Source organism: Dromaius novaehollandiae, chromosome 9 (assembly GCF_036370855.1).
Source record: "Dromaius novaehollandiae isolate bDroNov1 chromosome 9, bDroNov1.hap1, whole genome shotgun sequence".
Classification (NCBI taxonomy): domain Eukaryota; kingdom Metazoa; phylum Chordata; class Aves; order Casuariiformes; family Dromaiidae; genus Dromaius; species Dromaius novaehollandiae.
This window is the reverse complement of record NC_088106.1, coordinates 18,688,049-18,709,672: the sequence shown is the minus strand read 5'-3', so window position 1 is coordinate 18,709,672 and position 21,624 is coordinate 18,688,049. Positions and strand designations below refer to the sequence as shown.

The window sequence follows — 21,624 nt, the reverse complement described above, 5'->3', positions numbered from 1 at the left end:
GTCTGGTCCAAGTGATGCTTATTTTGGTCAGACATGGCTAATGTGAAGAAAACATTATCATTCCGTCATTATTGGAATAGACCTTAGCTTGCCTTCTGTGCTGTCCAAAGGATGGATACATAGTGAGGACTCAGAAAGCAGTCTGAGACATACTGCTCAATTCGTAATTACACCCAGAATGTAAGCATCCATGTAGTTATGCTTAGAAAATAGGATCTAGCTCTCCTAGGTGGAAAACCAACAAAAATAGCACCGTAAACAGATACCTGGTTGTCTGGTTGAATCTGCAGCTACACAGCCTAAAACTAAAACACACAAAGATGTGGATGTAGCTATTGCCAAATAACTTAAAATTAAAATGTATTTTTCAGTGGTCCTTTATGTTCATAGAAATATTGGTAAAGATGCATAATCGAGTAAGAAGAGCAGAGCTGATATTTCCTACTGTTAGGAATAACCCACAAGTCACCTGCATTTTTAGCCACAAATCTCTTTGGGTTCCCAATCACATGCTTATGGATGCTGAGAAGCAACCTGGGCTGGGGAGACATGCGCCAAAGAGGCAGATAGCGTAGAATCACTGCAGTTCAGAGATGGTTGGGGAGATATTTCATTTCTGCCTTCTCTCCTAGAGTGACATGATAAGTTAGGTGTCCTTGTACCATGCCTAACTCACTGAGACAGCAGTGAACTCAACCAAAAAATCTCAGCTGCCAGGTGAGTTACTGGCGTTTTTTTTTTTTACATAATAGTCTAGCGCCTTAGGGCACTGATCTGGGAAGGGGAAGATCGGGATTTTTGATTCCCATTTGTCCAAGAGGGTTTGAATCCACTGTTTCTATTTCCTAAGAGAATATCCTAGCAGCAAAACACAGGACAGTCTGTGGTGAGGGCGTGCTTTCTGCACTGAATCCTGCTGCTGAGGCTGTACCATTATGCAACCAAGAAGGAAGGGGTAGGGGGGGAAAAGACAGAGTTGCAAAGTATTTATGTATTTGATATGGACTACATATGTATGTACATATACATATTTTTCCATGTCATTTTTATTTTTTCCTTACGCTTTAAGATTTTAAAGTATTGTAGAATTGAGAGCATCATAGATATGAAAACGTAAAAACTGTATCTTGATATTGCCTCTTTAAATTTGTATAGCAACCTGTGGAACAATCAGATCCAGAGCTGCTTTATCCACATTTTCATGGATCATTAACAAGTAGCCTTTTCTGCATAGTATGAAGTATTTGCCTCCAGTTTAGCTAGAAGGAACAAGCTTTACAGACCAATCACATCTTTATTCACTCCAGTTTCACACTGAAGTTGGCCATGATACAAAAATAGCAATGGCAGTTTAACTATCTCTTAGAATACTGTGTGTGTGTGTGTGTGTGTGTGTGTATATATATTTTAAAATCCTGCGTTTTAATTAAATGTGAACGAACCTGATATACAGTCATTTGTGTAGCAAGTGTAATCATATTTTATGCATTTGAAACTTGTGGATGCCTGCAATACATGAAAAGCACTTTATAAGTACTTGCATTACTGCATATTTCATTATAATGTAATTCTATATTAGATATTCTATTTATGCACAATCCAAAAATAGTTTGTGCTATGTAGCAATGCAAATTTCAGTGAATAATCCACAAAGAATTTCAAAACCTTAACCAGTTATGACATGCGCTATTCTCTATCTTTAATGAAGAACCAACCTTTGAATAAATCCTGCTGTGCTTTTTATGACTGACAACCATTTCCGTGCTCCCCATTAAAGAAGGATCTATCACTTGTTACTTAATCACATTGAAAATATTAAGCATTACTGTTTAAAATTCCTGGAGCTGGTTTTAGATGTCTGCTCACAGGTAATGTGTAAATCGGCTTTCTATGCTCTGAGGCTGTGCCCCGGCTTCCCCCCACGGCTGGCCGCTGGGGACCGCGAAGGCCCAAGCACCGTCATGGCAAGGGCCCTGCAGGGCAGTGCGGTAGGGGAGGACAAATCTGTTCCCCCTGTACTTCCTTCTTGGGGAAACCAACTTCATGTTGCGTGGAGGGAATTTTTTTCCCACTAATTTGAGGGAACAGAGGATGTTAAGAGGGATGCTTTGTTTTGCTAGCGTAAGGGGACTCCTAAGAGGCTGAAGCCAGAGACTTGTCTAATGAAGGGCTGGGAGGCTGCACGCGTTGACAGCTTCTCCCATGCTGGCGTAAAGTGAGACTAATGGACTGTGCTGAAGTCGATGTAATTACACTGGCGTAACAGCCAAAGTTCAAGTCATCTCTGAATTTAGACCACAGGTCCATAGCGGTGTACCAATTACAACACAAAACAAAGAAGGAGCCTCTTGAACTAATCACAGATGTTGCAAAGCAACAGCTGGGACCTTCTAGTCTTTCAAATAGCCAGTACTGAGCCCTTAGTCCGAAGAAAGTTTGGGTAATGGTGACAGAATAAAAGATCCAGCAGTAAGAATTTGCTGTTGCTTAAAATTTCAGATGTGTCAATTTCAGTGGGTTATTTTTACAAACATCCCTATTTTTAAAAAGTATAGAAAAATGTTTCAGTCTTCAACAGATTTTCTCCACTTCTACATCTAAAATTAAAAATTTCAAGTAGCATAATGTGGTAAAGAATCAGTTCAGAAAATCACCAGGATGCTTTTAGTAGATTGAATAAAACACCCCCTATAAATTTCTAATGAACAGATAGCAGCACACTGAAAGTCCATCAGCACTGTCTAAGGTCTTTAAAGAACGTGAGAGGGATTTCACCATTCATAGCACAACTGTTGTCCCCCATTACATATTTACAGGGAAGACCAAAAAGACTCTAGAAAAGCTGTCTGCTCAGCTGCATAAATAATACATCCTTTACAATAATATTTAACAGGTTAAAACTTTTTCTTTTAGGTATAATGGCACAAGTAAAACAAAACAAAACCTGACTCAAAGCACGTATTCCATTCCTTTGGTAACTAAATAGGCGCTTCCTAGCCTTCCGTGACAGTGTTTCTGACTTTTGAAATAGCAGCCCCAGGACTTTGGGCCCAACAAATTTTGGTACTGCTTTAATTACCTTTTAGGTAAATTGCATTCCCTTTGTGAAAGTTACTGTTTTACAGTCTGTCATCACTCCTCTCCTCCTTTGCTCCTACATGGCCATTCGTGAACGAGCCGCGAAGGGAGCACCTGAACGCGTTCTGTGCCGCCAGCTGCTCCTCTACTGTTGAACTTTAGGACTGACTCTTATTTCTGAAAGCGGAAAGGGCAAGATCCATAAACTAATGTAATATTGCTGTCCCATTCTGTCACAGAAGACCAAACCCTCCAAGTCATGGCATATTCCTATTTCCTTCTGAGAGTACAGATGGAGAGCGATAGGTTTTAGGGTTATGATGCTGGTATCAGAGTGGTGGAGCTGGTTGTGATGGGAACAGTGGCCTATTTTCTTTATCCCTAGGTCAAACTGGGCTCAGTTTATGACAAATAGCTATCTACTGATACAGTTCTAAACATATCATCTCCAAACCACCTTCATCTCTTGGGCCTGCAGGAGAAAATGATGTAAATCTGAACACTGCATTTACTATAAGTAACTAAGCAGATCACAACATCCAGAGAGTGTCATGATGATAATTTTTGTCAAGTAGCCTTCACTGGGAAGACCATGAACATGTTCAGCTGGAAGGAATGATGCCAACTTTTCAGGAAAAAAAGCTCTGTTAGGATGACTTGAACTTGCAGAAACCAAGAGATTTTGTGAGTTCTAGGTCTATATTGAAAGTGAGACTGTATGAAGAATAAAAGACAGTGGCCTTGATTTTCAGAAGTGCTCTGCTCATTTTTTGGAGTCTAAATTAAGAAGCTGTGTTCCTCTGGGCGTTGGACTTCCCTTGTACTTGAAGCTCTCAGGGTAGCACAAGGTGGAAGGCAGCCTGTCTCCCCCTTCTTTGGGGCTTTTGCATCCTCTGAGAATAGTTAGAGTTAACTCATAAGATGTGCCTCATACAAGCTTGTGGTCATCCCTAAATTAGTATTTTCACCCCTCTGATTTATCTTCTCCACCTTCTCTTGTCATCGCCTTGAGAAGAAGGGCTGAATTGAGAACTAGTACTAAGATTAGTTGGTTTGTATTATATTTGAATGCATGATGATGCATGTGTTATGGTGAAACAGGCGCCTATTTCGATATCGAAAATAGAAAACAGCTCTTAAGTTTCTCAGCTGTCAAGAATTGCATTATTTTGAATCACTGATTACCAAAGTATTCTTAAAATTAGAGCCAAACTGTTTCTTTTTTCTGACACACTTGCACTGTTGTCTTAGCCTTATAGGTGGTTCTGTGTTGGAGAGTGCTGAAGCAGCTGTTTAACAACTCACAGTTATCGTAGCTAACACAAACCAGAAGTGCCTTTTCTACAGCAACCACCTAGAAATGGGAAGAAGGCCAATATAAAGACAAAGCTTCCAAATAACGAAGCTGCGAGGGACTGAGGTATTGAGGGGCTGATCCAAACCCCACTGAAGTCAATGGAACAACTCACAATGAGTTCTGAGGTTTTGCATCTAGATAGTAACTTTCCATAAAAGACTTCAAATCAATGATTGATTCAATACTCTCTAATATGTGGAAAATCATTAACACACCCTTTGGTATTCCTGGTAACCTTAATCATACTGAAATCCTTTACAGTCTCGTGGCTTTTACAGCAATTCCACTGTAATTTAGCATTAAGAAAAGATCCTTACCAGGAAGCATTACCAATTTCTTGCTTAGGCAGTGTTATAATTAGCAGTATCTCGTTGTGGCAATTGCTGCTATAAAAGTACCACCATTTATACCCAGTATTAGATATGCAGCGTGTGCTGCATGCAAGTTGAAGCATTTGGATACGTGCTAAGTGACTGGAAAGGCAATGGAGGAAGATACACATGCAGAAGAACATTTGAAAACACTTCAGCTGTAATGTAAAGTCACTTTTTGCACATACAGTGCTGTGAATGAAATAATAAGGGACTTGAAAGAAGGTTCTGAGATATGGTTGATTAAGCCTGTGTTATAAACTTCTGGTACTGCTATATCATACTTAGGTCTCCTGGGTGCTGCTAAGTATTGTCAGCCAACAAACTATAATTTCGTGCTTGAGTGGACTAACACAAGCCTGGGCTTCTGCTTCTTTACACATTCAGACTACTGTGTGCTGTAATAATAAAGTGAGAAGAGGAGGAAAAAATAAAGCAAAATAAAAAATTGTCACATGGCATAATAATCAGTAAAATCAGATACTAAGATAGCTTGAGCTATAAAGTTGTTGAGGTCAGTGAACTGTGATTACATTTACTTCACTAGGCTTTGGATCAACTCATTCAAGTTGTGTATTTTGATTTACAGGTAGTGTAACAGACAGCTGAAAAGGCAGAAATCAGCTGCAGAACTGAAAAGTGTTTTGGTTTTTTATAACATTCAACGAATTTTAAATATATTAATTTTTCTAGTAATATCTTTTTTCCATGCAAGAACATTTGGAACTTGGCCATTAGCGATTAATATAGCAGTTCTGTATAAAATATGTCTGTAAGAGGAATCCAGTCAGTCTTTGTTCAGTCCTGTTAATATATGTGCTGAATTTCTCTTATGCTGAAGCATAAATCTTGATGCTGTCTAGATTTAACATGCTGCAGCTGTGAATGGCTGTTTAATACAGCTGTAGAAAACATTAAGAGAAAAATGGAAACAGTTTTGCAAGCTGGATCCCCTGACTGAGGCCTTGGTTCTTCACGTTGCTGTGAATGTGGTATGAAGTGCTACGTGCTCTTAGTAGGACTTCAAATTGTCCACCCATCTGCTGAAGAGTTTCAGAAAGGGCCCTCAGGAAACCTGGGGGGAATAGCTGGAATTTCTCAGCTCTTGGGTACGGCGCGGAGGCGTCCAGGCCAGGGGACCGACCCCTCGCTGAGAGGCACCAAGCTCTCGCTGGTGCTTTGCAAAAGATGCTGCTTTGCTTCCAGGGGCTCAAACTTGCTAAAGGAAATTGCAATCATACCCAGTCCAAAATTTTTGGATATGGTATCTCTAAAATGCTTGTTTGCTGAAATGAAACAAAATACTGCCCAGGAACGTAGCAGCTTCAGCAGTGATCCAGACAGCAGCCCTGCCTGCTTTCCCGTGCCTTCCCTGTTCCCCCCAGCTCTGGCAGCCCATGGGGGAGCTCCGCAGCCAGCTGGTACTCAGAGCCCTGCAAAAGCAGATGTCTTGGTGCTCCAGAGCCTCCAGTTCTACTTCTGTATTTTTCAGCTTCCTGACCTACTTGGTGGGCTGCCAGACCCTACACAGTTGACAAGCCTTGGAAACATTTCAGAAACATTCAAAAAAAAAAAAAATTGACTTTTAAAATAAGTTTTGGAGTTATCGTCTTCTGGAAAGCTTAAAATGCCTTATTTCTGCTATGAACAACTTTATTTTTAAATTTTAGAACTCTGTGTGGGATGAGGAGTCTAGTTTCTAGCTACTGATGATTTTAATAAGTATTTTTCCATGAAAGAAGGTGGTATAGTTGCTATAAAGACCCATGCATTTGTAATTGGGCCTGGTGGGGTCTGTGAAGCATTCCTTATATTCAGATGTGGTCCTTGTTGTCAGAAAGTCAGAGAAGCCCTGGGTCAGCACAAGCACAAGGTATGCTAGGTCAAATGAACTAGGACAGTATATACAAGGTGTGGTGATTTTACACTGACTTGTCTAGAGTAAGCTGTAGCCCAGAATCTACCTGAGTTACTATGCAAAACTCCTACAAAAATCAATGACCATCCCACGCAAAGAACACAAAATAGACGCTGGCCCCGCATGTCTCTGAAGGATCACAACGAGGATTCAATAACACCTTATAAAGAGCTTTTGTGGGCTTTACTATGAATCTCTTTTCACACTAAAGCACTTCCCTTTCTCAGATTGCAATAATAATAATGACATTCTCTCCCTTTCCACTTGTGCCATGCCTGCAATGTTTGCTCATTATTTTGAACATTGATTTTTTTGAAATCCCATAAACTTTTCCCACGTCCCTTTATTTCTTCCTTTAAAGGCAAAAGCACAGCATACTACCATGATAGCTTTAAAGAAATCAGGAAATTTGTTTTAATGGATTTGCTACCAGCAAAGTAAAAGTCTTTGGCAAAACTATCTTTTTCCAGAATGATTTATATTTTGTATTGTATTATATATGGGATAAAATTAGACTATGAAGAAAAATCTGATCACTCTGTTGTTTTCCCTTGCTGGTTCTTTTTCTTCCCAACTATATTTTTTGCTATTTTATCAGCTTTAACAATGTAGAGAGACCTTTCCACAATGTATTCACTCTCACTGTCAGGATGAAAAGTCTGAATAGTAAAAATTTCAAACTTTATCTCCTTACTTCTGATTATACCCAGTTGTGCATAGTAATGCACATGGTAATGCACTTGTAATGCATTTCGTCTTTGGTTGCTGGGAAATTAAAAAATTTTTTTTTATAGTACATACTGCCATAGCAAATAGAAGACTTGCTCTTGGATGGTAACCATACTGTACAGGGTCCTGCATTAGCACAGAACAAAGATATCTCCTCTTCTTACAAGCTTACAATCAAAATTTTCTTCTAGATATTGTGAATTAATTTATTTGGCAGTTTAGGTCTAGATTTTTAATCAGTTACTACACAGAGTGCAATAGTTTTTCTTGTCTACCATGAATTGCCTGGGCTTTTTTTTTGGGGGGGGAGGGGGGGGTAACTGAAATGCTGTATAACACTTTTGTGTTTATTTTTTCTAAAGATTATTTTTTATGTTTGAAATAAATCCTAGTTTGTATAGTAAAGATTTTTCTTTTTTGTCCAGCTAATCTAGTTTCTGTTTCAGTCTTTGGTTTTGAATGGGCAGGCCAAGTATGGACAGTTTTTCTAATGAAACTGGTAATGTTTCGTCATTTAGTTGTGTTATGAATGATGTGTTATGACATGTATATGTGTGTATTGTGTTATGAATGACAAAGCAGAAAGCCATTCCTGCCTGAGCAGAAATGGGAAGTAATCAGATTCACTCAAGAAATTTCACCTTCATGAAATTTCCAGGGTAAGTTTGTTTACTGAAATGTTCTAGATGAATATTAGAACTTTTCAGAGGTTTCCATTACTTTCTCTTAGTGTTGGGATGGTGACTTAAGGGGAGAAAGATGTCATGGATTGAGACAGAGATCACATATGGCACTACTCTTAAATATTGAAATTTGATCTGCAGAAATCCTAGCTAAATCATTTTCAGATATTACATACAACTATGCCTATGCCTCTCCCAGAATATCAGCCAATTTCCAAAGATGAGAGAAGAGCCGTACACTCTTCTGTGTGTTCAACAGTGATGGTTGTCAATGAAGGTGTTTTAAAGTAAATTAAAATGTGACTCTTCCTCCTATAATGGATTGCTATTCAGGTATCTGTAGATAGGCCAGACTTTACAGACAATGTGCGAAGAATGACTGAAAGATAAGGACACAAAGACATGATTCCTCTACATACTAGCAGGGAATTAATCCCAAAACATTAATAATCCACAAATCCTAGTAAATGAGGATCCAAAGACTGAGGAGGGGAGAACTCTCTATAAATATACCTATACTATATGCACACATGCATGCCCTCTGTGAGTGCAATACCGTATATGTATCATTTATTTATCCTTCTTAGTGTGCTGAGACTTTATATGTGTATTGAACAAAAAGAAGCTGAGCTTGGTGGAAATAACGGTGATAAATTGTTAGACAATGAAGAAAGGAGATAATGCCTTTGATTCCAGTAGTATCTTCTGAATGTCCATTCATGGGGAGTAATATGTTGAGGATATTGCTGTCGCTGTTTGTCCACAAAAACACATCTGCTTTCCTCCCTCCTCCTTCTAACTTTTGCTTTTAGATAGAATAGCCAAAGTTTTGTGGAACTAAAATTCCTGCAGCTCCCATTGTCTTTCAAGATCATAGTGGGGAAAGGGTGTGTTCAAACATTTGTATTTTGCAATAAAAATATCAAGGAGCTATTGCTGATAATTTTTACATATGTCTCTTGCAATGCAAGGGTGAAAATGAGCAGATGTCAAATGCAAAACAACTAGGGATTTTTTATTTAGCCATCCACCATCATCTTCTTATAGATGTTATGTTGATGGGAATGAAATGCTATTACTGTCGTATGCAAGGTGAACAGTGAAAAAGCACTACGATTTTAGGCATGCTTTCTGAGCAATAATTGAGTATCTCCCCTTGATACTCAGGGCACACACCATCTTATCATGAAGTCTGAAGTTCTGACTCAGGCTGATAGACTAAATATAAAATCTAAAGTAAATGTTACCTACTCTCAACTATCAGACTGTCAATTATAAGAGAGTACTTAAATGAGTGCTATATCCTAAGCAAGTAAAACACTTCATATTTAGCTTTTATTCACACCTGATATTTAATGTCATGTTTTAATAATGTTCTTTCTTGTAAAAATATCTGAAGGATAAATAGATTTTCAAAGAATTGACATGAGGAAACTTTGCAAATAAGAATTATTTTACTTGCATATTCAACATGGAATTGTTCAAGAATTGTTTATCCAGGTTTCTGCCTGTGAATGGAGGACAAATTGAGGTCACTTATTATTCTGGTTTATCTTTAGCCATGATGTTTATTATGTTAATTTGCAGGGTTTCAATAATCTTGTGTCCTTGGAAGGGGTCAGGAAATGGCACCAAATCGGATACAGTGATTATCTGTGCCAAAAAAACCCTATGAGTTTTCCTAGATCACATGCTTGCAAATGTGTTTTTGAATGAGTTTTGAACCAAGCTGAGAGTAATGGCAATTGTTGCTAATGCTAAAATACCTCTGGGGACCCTGTCATGCCCAAATTTGCGGTGTTTGAGAAAGCTTTATGATGTAGCTTGCTGCTCTTGCTTCACGTTCATGTTCTTGATATCCACTAGAGTCCACTGATTAGGTTTTGTGTTTCCTCTTAGCTTTTATTGTGAATTGCTTATAACATCTGCAAAACGTATTCCTGTTCTCTATCAGCAAGTCTATGCTGTGATGTCTAGTTTTCATGCTAGCCAGGTCCACGTTACTGTTGCCTTGTGCTACCGCCTTTGATAACATTGCATTACCTGATGCTGCTTTGCTTCATGATGAGACTGAAGTCTCTGAGATGGGGCTGTGTTTTCTCTGTCTGAAAACTGTCTAGGTCCAAAACTAGGACACAGCATGCTATTTTGCTGTTGCTACTGAAGTGCTAAGGATTACCATATTAGAATATTAGTAATCAGGAAACCTGTCATTTACCAGCAGATAAAAGAAACCTGTGTGCACACACATTCTTACAGCCTCTTGTCATCTCTTTTCAAAGATGTCTATCTCTGATATGACAGTGGTAAGTCATACTATAAGGAAAATTCAGCTGAAGACCATAAGATGCTGCCTTTTTCTTTGATTCGGTTCACCATACCCTAGAATGCATTTTTGCTTTCAGTAGCTTTTCCATTCTCTCGCAGGTGCAGAGTAGTACTTATCTTACTTCATAGGCAGTCATTATTTCTGTTTTATACATGTACAAAGCACAGGAGAAATAAAATGATAGGCACACTGATAAGTTAAGGAGGATAAACTTTTGAAGTCTTTACAAGCAATGCAATTCCTTTTGGCTGATTGATTTCAGGTAAGTGGAGAGGCCATACACACCTTTCTTTTAAACTGAAAGGAGTACAGCTGAACGGTTGCTAACTGCAGTTCAAGGAGAAACACTTTGAGAAGTTTCTTTGTGCAGAATTGGTTGACTCTGTCCCAGACTACTTCTTCTCTTCAATGTAACTGAATGTTAGTTCCTCAAACTCAAAAGAAATCTGTAAAGAAGGAGAAAGTACTCCTCCTCCTGCTCTATTTGTGGCAGTGTGCGTGTGAGGAGGTCAAAAGGGAAAGCTCTGTAGAAGTTAGGCACCACATGCCTGTGAGGATTTGGTGGCTTGGCGTGGTATCGAGAACGCAGTGGCCTCTCAGTGTAATACTTATAATATCCGTGTTTGCCCGCTAACAACAACCATCATACCTTGCTTGCTGCTCCCACTCACCCTCATGTGTGCCCGAGACAGGGAGCATCGTACTCTGGTCACGTTCAGCCTTGGAGGACCACATCACACCCGGTTCCTTCCTTACCCCATGGCCAGAAAAAACCAACCAGACCTGGCTGCAGGTCAGCCCAAGGCCCATCTATGGGAATTCAGTGCGTATTAAGTATTAAAAAGAAACTTACCATGCATTTGAAGCCTCTGTCCCTCTTCTTCCTTCCCTTCTTGCTTTCACCCTGTTTCCTCTATTGCAATCTTGCATACGTTTTCCTGTTGCGCAGCAACTGTTGTTTCCCAATGCACATTTCGGTGTGGGGTACTGAAGAGCGAACACTCCTATTAGAAGTACATGTCCTGCAGCATAATGCAGGCTTCTCCTTAGAAGGTGAGTATTTATGGATGGAAACATCTTAGCATATATGTTATGCTCTCGTTTTTTCCTCTTCAGTTTCAGTTATTTCTGCATTTTTGTATTTTAGTGGAGCAATCCCAAATACTCTCTTCTTTCACTATACAGCCTTAGCAGCAGGGAGGGTGGTACAGTCACCTTCCTGACTGATGCAACAGAACAGCCAGGGAGAGCCAAAATGACCCCAAGTGAGGAAGTGAGAATTACATGAATAGAGAGAGAAAAAAAGCCTTAGTGGACAAAAAGCCTTGCACAAAATTATGTTAAACCAAAATTGATTGCAGAAGTTTAGTCCAAAGTAGCTGGAAAAATGGATGAAGACTGTTTTACAATCTTACACTATTAATTTTGCCTTCATTTTTAGGGCTAGGTTGTGGCTGGGAATACAGGCCTACACAGAGGAGAAAGAAATCTCTTCTAGCGCTTGGCAGGTATCCCATGTCTTGGGAGCGGGCAGGCAGAAACCAGCGGCAGTCTTATATATGTCCTGTCTGGAGTAAGTGAGAAAGGAGGTTTGGGACTGAGAAGAGTTAAAAGCAAATTGCTACTACCTGGGAGTAAAGTTTTAATTTTCTTGTAGGATGCATCTGGAATGGGACAGCTTTGCTCGCTGTTTATTTGAGCTGTGCCCTGATGTACAGAGGACTCTACTCTTGCGGGAAAAAAATGCTTTATATTCTATATAATGCTGGATTACTGATCCTGGTTTTTTTCAGATGAATTCATGGACTATTTTTGTTTTCTTTCTCTCACTTTTCTTCTCCACTAGCCTTTAGTAGTTCGTGACAACTTTGAATGGTAGAGTGCTATTAGCTGTAAAAACAAGTAAGCTGAAATAGATTCACTGGCATTTACAGTCTTTCAAATACCAGGCATTTTATTTTGCGTATTACTTGTTTAAATTATTGAGATGAAAATCCAAGAAGATACCTCTAAGTACTCAAATCATCTCTTCTTCATTTTAATTGTTCCAATATTAACATTTCTTAGCACTGATTTTAGAGAACAGTATGTTATTCTCAAGTGTCAATACTTCATTCAAAGAGACTTGTTTAAATAAAAGGACCCTTACGGAATCCAGCTGGCTTTGGAGCAGGCTCCTACTGTTTCTTTCAGAACAAGAATAAAATTTGATTCTCAAAGTCCATTTCAGTTTTTTTTATATAGTTCCACTCTACTGTGGGGGGTTGCCATTGTCTAAGACCACTGAATTAAGTGGAAATCATTCAGAATGACAGCAAAAACCAACACAACCTTTTGATTTCTTCAGTGATATTTCCTCCCACTTGTTTTTCCCCCGTGAAGTAAACAGGCAAAGAGATCTTGTTGCCAGAAGAGTGGGTAGCTTTGTGTTAATGCCTAAGAGCAAATGTCGAACTATAGAAATGTCACAGTCGTGCATGCTTTTGAAGTATATAACCAGATAGATGATTATTTGCAGTATCTTTTCTTTGAAAACTTTATCATAATCCAGTATACAATCTTGTATAGATACTGCACTACATAGCAATTTCTTCTTTTACTTTCAGTAGCACAACTTTGTAACCTTGGGCAGTGAAGGGCACAGATGTGAAGAAAAGTTGGGGTGGGTAATTTCTCTCTCCCTAAAAAGAATGTATTTCAGGAATAGTCATACTGAAGAAATGTTCAGAGCTGTGAGTCACAGCATCAGTGGGCTGAACCGTCATTCTCTCCAAGGATATGGACATACATTTTCAGGATTAGTAAGATGTAGAAATATTGTTTAGAATGAAAATATATTTTAGGATAATATATAGTCTCTGAAAATCTGAGTTCAAAAGAAAGATTACAACTTGACTAGAAATGACATTGACGCTTAAGAATAAATTTGTTAATTCTAAGAATCTTTTAAAAATCACTTAAAATATTTTGTTGAAATGCAAAAACCTTTGAAACCAGACTTACTAGAATAAAGCAGCAGGGACCCAGATTCAAGGTCTCTACCGTACAGATAACCTCAGAGAAGGCAGAAGACCTTTGTTTTTGCTTCTTGTGAATTTTATAGCCCTTTCATTTTGCAGGTACTGTTGTCTGACTCTTTCATATTGATTTTTCTCTTTCTCTTCTGCCTCTGTCTCTTGTTTTCCAGCTCTACCCTTGTTGTCTTTTATTTCTTTTTTAACTCACCTCTGCCCTGTTCTTGCCATTCCTGTCCGCATTTTTTGCACTCTCTCTCTCTTTTCTTCAGAGCACAACATTTTTTTTCTTTTTTGCCTTGTTCATCTCTCCTTTCTGACTTATTGTTCTATGTTTCTAAGATACTCCACAACCATAGGCTGTTCCTTCTGAAGAAGCGGGACTGGTGGTAGCTAAAGCCAGTAATGTTGGTACTTGGCATTAATTTTTAAACATATTTCCCCCTTTATACTGCATTCACATACTATTTCTAAATATCCTTGAAGAATTATCCTAGGGAAAAAAATTTAATTCTAATTGCATTTTGGCCCTTATAACTGCTCTGGTAGATTAATTAGGGCAATGCATTCATTTTTAACTGAAAAGATGTTTTCTTCTGTCAAAAGTCTTTTTGAAGGATAACTTCACTTGAACTCTCCTAGGAAGCTGTATTCCCAAAGAGTTGCATTTTATCAGCTGAAATATTATTTCATCTGAGTTTGCTGCAGCTCACATCAGAAAAATACAGATGTAGCCTGAACGTTTATCTCTGCTCAATAGCGCAGGATAGTGGAACAATAGACATGCTATGGCATAACGGAGGCTGCTGGTAGAGCTTTGCCTGGTGAGTTCCTAAGCCAGGATGCATGGAAATTAGCAGGAGGACTTCTGTTATATTCGTTGTGTTGGTCTGTTAAAGGCTTGGGGCATGACTGTCATTGTGGGGTATCAACACTGCTAGCTCGTGAAGCCTTTGCAGAGTGAGGATGAAATGACAGTAACTTAGAATGGGAGCATTTACCATCTCTTTGCGCAGGTGTTAATGACAGCGTAGGTGTCAAGGAGTGAGCAGTGCACGCCGTACCGGGCCTTTGGGAGGTAGATGTTGAGGGTGTAAGATGTGACAGTGCTGCCTCAGTAGGACAGAAGTACAAAGGTTCAGGACTCTGGGAAAATGAAATGTGATCTCCAGGGAAGTCCTGGGAGCTACGTCTTCACAGTGGGTGCATCTTTCTCTGGCTGTTTGTAGGGGTGTGGGTAAACCAGTGTTGTCTTTCTTTGTACTTTTTCTTGGGTGGCTGCTGCTCTGCAATATGCAAGCAGGCAGCAGCCTTTGGCTCGAGGAAGTGTGGACCTGCCAAGAGCCGTCCAAGGAGGTCTGGGAAGGGCCTTGCCCTCCAGCCTGCCTGTCCCCTTCCCAGTCAGCCATTCTGCAGTCTCCAGCTTCCATAGCTGATTAATAATTGGCTTAATTTTACCCTGAAATTCAAACATGTTCGTTTATTTAAACGCATCGACTATATTTTGCCATAAGGCAGTGGTTCTCATCTCGGTTCATTCTCACTCCCTATAGCTTCACTCAGGAAGGTCCTACTGCGCTCCCCTGCTTCTGCAAAGCTGTTCCTTGGGTTCATGATTTCTCCTCCTTACAAAGGCTGTAATCTAACTGAATGTGTTTAGGTTTTGGGTTTAAAAGTATAATCATGTTTGGATTCTTAAATATTTTGAAGGTGTCAGTTGTCATGAAACTGTGGTCTATGGCTTAGAACAGAAAAGGATACTTGTGGTCAAATCCATACCATATTCTGAACAGCCATGCACTCTCGGCTTTCGTTGTATTTTTATCCAAGTTAGATGCTCTCTGCAAAATAAGCAAATGCATAAAATGGAAAGTGTTTTTAGAACATACACAAAACAAAGTTCCAATATCAAAAATACATGTCAAACCAAATTACAATGAAGTGCTTTCCCCCCCCCCCTCCAATTTAAAAAGCCTCTTTGGCCCAGAAATTTCATCTCTGTGAATTAGTTCATGAGCAGATTGGCTCATATACTGCATTTCTCATTGCTCTATACTCATTGGAAGGGTTCAGCATTTACTTTTATTAATTATTCCAATTTTATTAAGCAGCTGCAAAGCACTATATTCTGGGATCAATAAAATGATATTTCAATTTAATTGCCATTGTGGGATTACTTCAGTTTACTCTTTCCAGCTCAGATGCTATTTGTGTATGGCTAACAAAATGTCATTCCCAAAGGGGTCATGATATTCTAATTATGACACAACTTTCCTTTCCGTGCTTCTTTCCAAGGTGAGAGGAATACAGCAACTTTGCGAAGCAGGGATAGTCTTAAGTACCAATATGTGCTGGCTCAAAACACTGCCCTACATTCTGCAAATTAATTCTGGGGAGCTCTGCACAGATATATGGGCCGTCCTTTTACTCAGGGTCATAATTTGGAATAGTACATTAGTAACAGTCTTCTGTACAAAGACAGCTAGTTTGGTTGTGCTCTGGGCGTTATATCAATATGAGCAGAAGAATTAGTGGCAGGATGGAATTAGGAATGGCAATGCCAGTTCCCTAAAGGATACTCCGTGATCATCCTGCTGCTGTTTTGCTGCAAGTTAGATTATTTTTTAATGGGAAAGTTTTTCTTTATGCAATTTCAAGGCAATTCATCTGATCATTTTAATGTTTTAATCTAATAATACAGTGACAATTCCATTTCTTATTGTACATCAGCATGCATGTAAATTCACTGATGATGATAATGGTCTGACCCTTAAAACTGTAAGGGCTAGTTCCAATACAACCTTTATGTGGGAACTTTTACGTTGATTTTACTAAGTTTTGGGTAACGTTGGGTGGAGACAGAAATCATGTTATAGTGGCTGATGATTTTGGTAATGCCAAAGGCTGGTCACTTACAACAACTTACAAATGCACCAAATAGGCTAAATATTATTCTTGGGATCTGATTCCTTATTACGAATTGAGTGTTTTAGGGCAGTGCCTAGCAACTGCAGGAATGGGGAGAAGATGGTGCTAATCCCTAACAGCAGCACAAAAACTACCAAAATAAAAGATTTTAACTATCTTTGTTTATGGGAAATTAGTTAAAAACAAAAAAACCAAAAACCCCACTGCTATGCAAGCTTTTGACTTTTTTTTTTAATAAATCAACTTTGCAGCTTAGCTTGGTGATTATTCATCCTGTATTCTGCTCACCAGAGTTAGCTTTTTGTGTTTATACTCTGAATGTGTATGAATGTGTATGCAGCAAACTGACTGCTTTTGTGTATTTCTATATATTATTTATGGTTTTTCAGAACTGAGCTATGAAAGTCCATCAATAAATTAACGGATATTAATGAGTTAGGCTATTATATCTTCTGTTTATGCATAATGATTTGATGATAAACACGTTCAAGGCAAGGCAAGACAGACCTAACACAAACAATCTGAGAGACGCTTTTGATGGATGAGATCTTGGCATGGTGAAGTCCAGATGGTGATTATAAATTAAAAGACTATAACTCTGCTAGGGAAGGAGCCCAGTTCTCACAACCGGAGTTGTAATCTCCCTGCTAGCTGACTGCCCAAATCACTGCTTGAGCCAGTCCAGAATAAAGCAATGAGCATAATCAGAAGGCTGGAAACAACTATATACAAGGAACTCGTAAATAATAACTCCACTTCCTTCAGAGAAGAGAAGACTGATTTCATGGGGAGAGTGGTGAGGGAAGGGAAAAAGAGGGAACAAGGTAAAGAGATAAGAAAGGAAAAGGGCTATGCAGCCACGTAGCTGCTCTTGCCTTCTGCCATGCTGCTTATGGGATAGGGGGAGTTTCAGGGCTTTTTCTGTCTCTAAAAAGTCCAGGTCTGGTTACAGATATGAACTGAGAGGCACCCTCACCAAAACACCCTGGTGTTTAGGCTTCCTCAGCGGACCTCGAGGCTGCCCCTTTCTGGCCAAGTGCTCTAGCTGGGAACGGAGGAGCCTAGAGACTTGGTTTCCACGAAGTTTGAAAACTTCAACACATCTTATTCCTAAGTGGATTCAGTCCTTATTTGTGGTACAAATCTCCCTGAAGCTGTGGTTTAAAGTTTGCCAGGGTCAGACCTTTAATTGGCCATGGGAGACATTGGCCCTTGATATGTTATTTGCCCAGGTTCTTTGTGAAGCTTATGAATATGCTTTCTGCAGGAGTCAAAACAGGCTATGATTTGGCAAGACTTACAGAAACGCATGCAAGTATTATGAAGTTCAAACCATGGTTTGATAATTCACCTATTGTTTTTTTCTCTGGTTGTGTTTTCTCAGGGGGAGGAGACATAACTTTAGGCAGTTTGGTGGCCTAGGTTGTGTGCCTTGCTCAGGTAGGCTTCATCTCTGCCTCCGAATGAATGGCCTTTAAAATTAAGTTCTAAGGTGCAGCAGCATTGCTGATGTATCATGTACATCTATAGGTACTGCAAGGTTTAGCTCAGAGCATAGGGAGTTAAATTCACTTTTCTTCTCTCCCACTTTGGATTGATGGATATGGTGTGGGGGACATCTCATAAGGAAGAGAGGAAATGGGACTTGTTCTTTGCAGGCTACTTAGCTGCTGAAGAGTGAGGTGAATAAATGACTGCTGAATCTATAACCACAGATCTGCTAGTCCCAAACTTGTGCTTCTGCTGCGGCATCTCCTTATGCAGCCTTTGCAGAGGGCAGGTACGCTGGTACCGCTGCAGCTCTGCTGAAGTCAGACCAACAGCTCGCACCAGCTAGAGCACACGCCCTTTGAATCCCGCTGCCTGCTCTCACAACCCCCCAAGTCCATCATTTACAGTGCAGCCAAGGCCTCCTGCAAGTGTACCATGGAGTTGTCCAATATGTTTTATTATGTAGGAGCAGGATGAGTCAGTAGGTGTCATCTTTGGGGAAAAAGTAGTAAAGGTGAGATAAAAAATGAAACTCTAGAAAACTGTGATTAAAAGCTTTGCTTTGTAGTCACTTCTTCTGCAAATCTACACGTTGTGTGACAGGGCTGTATGAACTGTCACTAAGATATGAACTATATTCAATCACCAAAAAAGTCAGGAGGCATCTAATTTGGAAAATCATGAAAGAAAAGAGAAAATTTAAAGAAATAATCTGAAATAAATTGAACAACAATGATGGGTGCTGCGTTAAAACAGAACTAGAAAGAATGCAGTAGAGGTCTGATTTAGTAAAAGACTGAGATGTCAAATAGAAAAAGGTCAGTGAAATGAAGATAGCAAACCATGGGGAAAAAAGAAAATCAGAGCAACAAAACTGTCTTCCAAAGTAAGGTTTACTACTCTAAGGAATGCTGACTTAAACATGACAGGGCGTGAAATGTGTTATATTTATTTACACCTACTGTATTGTATTGCTGAGTTTTGTCAACAGCGCTAGGTGTTAATTCACAGGACACAGTTGGGATACTGGATGCATTATTGTTATTCATAAACAGGATTTTTTTCATGTTTAATAAAAGAAGGAGAAAATTAGAAGCCTATTGACTTCTGAAGAAAGCAAATTTTTGCAAGACATACGTGTTCAGTAAATTTTATACTGTGAAAATAATTCAGCATTCTCTGATGTTTAATAGTTCATGAGTGCTGTAAACTGGAAAACGTCAGAGATTATGCAGTTTTGAAGTGCAATCAAGAATAGGTTAAGATGAAGGTTCTGGGCCCTGGCCTTGGTCAGATTTTGGGCAGAGGCTTTGCAGGAATTCTTACCGAGATGCTTAGGAGGGTGATATCAGTGAACAGCACTTTCCCTTCAGATGCAGAATAAATCAGTGTCTTGACATGATGCAATGGGAATGGTATGCTAACACCTTTAATAGCGACTGAGACGGGAAGCTAAGTTTATGGCCAGATACGAATGGTAAAGACTTTTTTTCATCTTTTTCAAAGAAACACTGGGACAGTTTGGCGCCTGAAACCCATTCAGTTTCAGCCAAAGTTGAGACCCTGAGTGCCTTCAGCTATGTGAAGGTCTTAAACTCAGTATGTAAGATAAATTAAAATTCTGCCTAATGTTATTTTTCATGTATTTGCAGGAGAATTGTTCATGTCTTGCCATAACTTATTTCCTACATTTATCTCACTGTTGGGTGATTTCACTATCGGTTCCAGCTGTGCAGTCTGACAGAGGAGGGGATGGTATTACCTGGAAATAGGGACACAGTTGGCATTAGGCATTTTTTTGCTTTGATGACTTATCTAATGTAGCATTGATTTTCTCTAATCCTACTTCTGTTCCACCTACCATGCTAAAGGACATGTTAAGTCTCTGTGTATTGACTGTCTTATAGATTTCTGCTGTTGTTGCAGACAGTGCTGCATTTGAAACAATTTCATACGTATATGACAAAAGAAAAGGAGGGTGACAGATGAACAACTGCAGCTTGTTAAATAGCCTCCTTTAGTTTAAAGTTTTCCACTTCACTAGCTACTCAGGTTGTTACGTGGAAAATGAACCGTATTTCCAGGAACCTGACCTACTAGAAATTAGAACTTGAACATTGCAAATTTTACTTGTTTAATCCAGGGGATTAAATGTTGTTCTGAAATGTCGCATTTCCATAAAGGCAGCGTTTGGAAGATCATAAATGTTTGGATTTATCAAGGCACTACTTCCATTATTTTGTGGAATTGACCCCTCAGGATATCTTTTAGCATTTATTTACAATAATTTTCAAAATTCCGTAACATTTTCAGTTACAGAATTTTCATGAGTGCATGCACATTAAAATATATATATATATCTCCTCTCCCTGGCCCTTGTACAGTAAACAGTTAGAAAATGCTTTGCAGCTCCCACTGTTTTAACCTGCCTGTTTTAAAAATTTTCAGGTATAACGCTATATTTTACAAACATGATTTGCCAACAATTGAACGGTGTCTAATTCAGCATATATATCTGAAATTGTAACATACCTGGTTTGCAGCTTCTGCTTTCAGATCTTCATCTGGATCTACACCGACTCTGTTAAAAAAATGAGACGTGCGGTTATGGTCTGCTGTATGTTAGAGAGCTTTGTGGGTAGAAATGTTTCTCTTGTGCCCTCGTGTCCTACAAAGTGTGAAATGCAGAGAAGAGCTGGCCAAACATTAAGATCACTTTCTTAATCAAGAAAGTAGTCCTTAATAAGTATTTAGGAAATGCAAGATTCTTTTTAATGGCCATTCGTAATACCTGAGATTAGAGTCTCACCCTGGCTCTGATCCGTACGTGGTAAAAAGCAACCAAGCCGTTGGTCCGAGCTGTGAAATGCTGCAGCTCCTGGCGGAAGAGGGGTGTTGGGGAGGACCTGGGCTTTGGGAGGCTTGGAGAGGATCAGGCTGCAGGACTGTGCGGTGCTAAGGACGACTTCTAGCACCCTGAAAGGGCTTCACTTGGCAAATGGTACGGGGCGAAGCAGAGGGGAGAGGAGGCTGCAGCAGGTGATGTGCAAGGTAATGGGAACTTGGATGGCATTTTACTAATGCGGACAGGAAAAAAAGAAATTAGCTGTTAAAAGTGATGGGGTGGAAGAATTGATGTATATTGAATGTGGCCCTTCTGGAACTGCAAAGAAATGCAGCTGAGAGATGCGGAGCTGGCTGACAGAGGCAGGCTTGTGCTGGGGGCGGCACCAAGGCAGCAGGGAGCCGTGATGGAGGGTGAATCACACTCCTGTCACTGCAATCTGAAGTCCGCAGCTAGGGCGAGCAACAGCCCCCGAATGCCTCACAAGCTGCCCAAATAACGTCAGGTCCACTGAGCTAATGCAGAACTTACTGATGCAAAGAAAATGTATTATTTCACCAGATGTTCATTTAAGGCCACATTTCTGTTTTCCTGACATTCTTCCTTGTTGAGTGTGTTTTTGCTTTCAGTAGCAACACATCAAAATATATTTAAAAATCATATTTATTATTAACAATTGCCTGGCTCAGCATTCTTTGCTGTAAATACTAAGCATTTGCTCTAATGCAGCCAGAGCCAAGGACAGGAACTATATACAAAGCAGATGCTTTTTATATGTAAATCCTGAGTGGGGAGAGAATGGAGGTTTGCTTCAGTCACAGCTCCTAAGCTTCAACAAATCTGAGTCCTCTGGGCATAAATATTTCTTTTGATTAAAAATA

The 21,624-nt window shown here is 39.5% G+C and overlaps 1 protein-coding gene across 1 annotated transcript in view; it reads right to left on the bottom strand.

The window, feature by feature from the left end:
* Positions 1-21,624, bottom strand: part of SLC9A9 (solute carrier family 9 member A9) — a 219,940-nt gene that overhangs the window by 43,907 nt on the left and 154,409 nt on the right. The window contains exons 13-14 of the mRNA XM_064516842.1: positions 20,431-20,479; positions 15,241-15,320 (exon numbers count right to left, since the gene is read on the bottom strand). Coding sequence (XP_064372912.1) covers positions 15,241-15,320; positions 20,431-20,479 — 129 coding nt within the window. The remainder of the gene's footprint in view (positions 1-15,240; positions 15,321-20,430; positions 20,480-21,624) is intronic.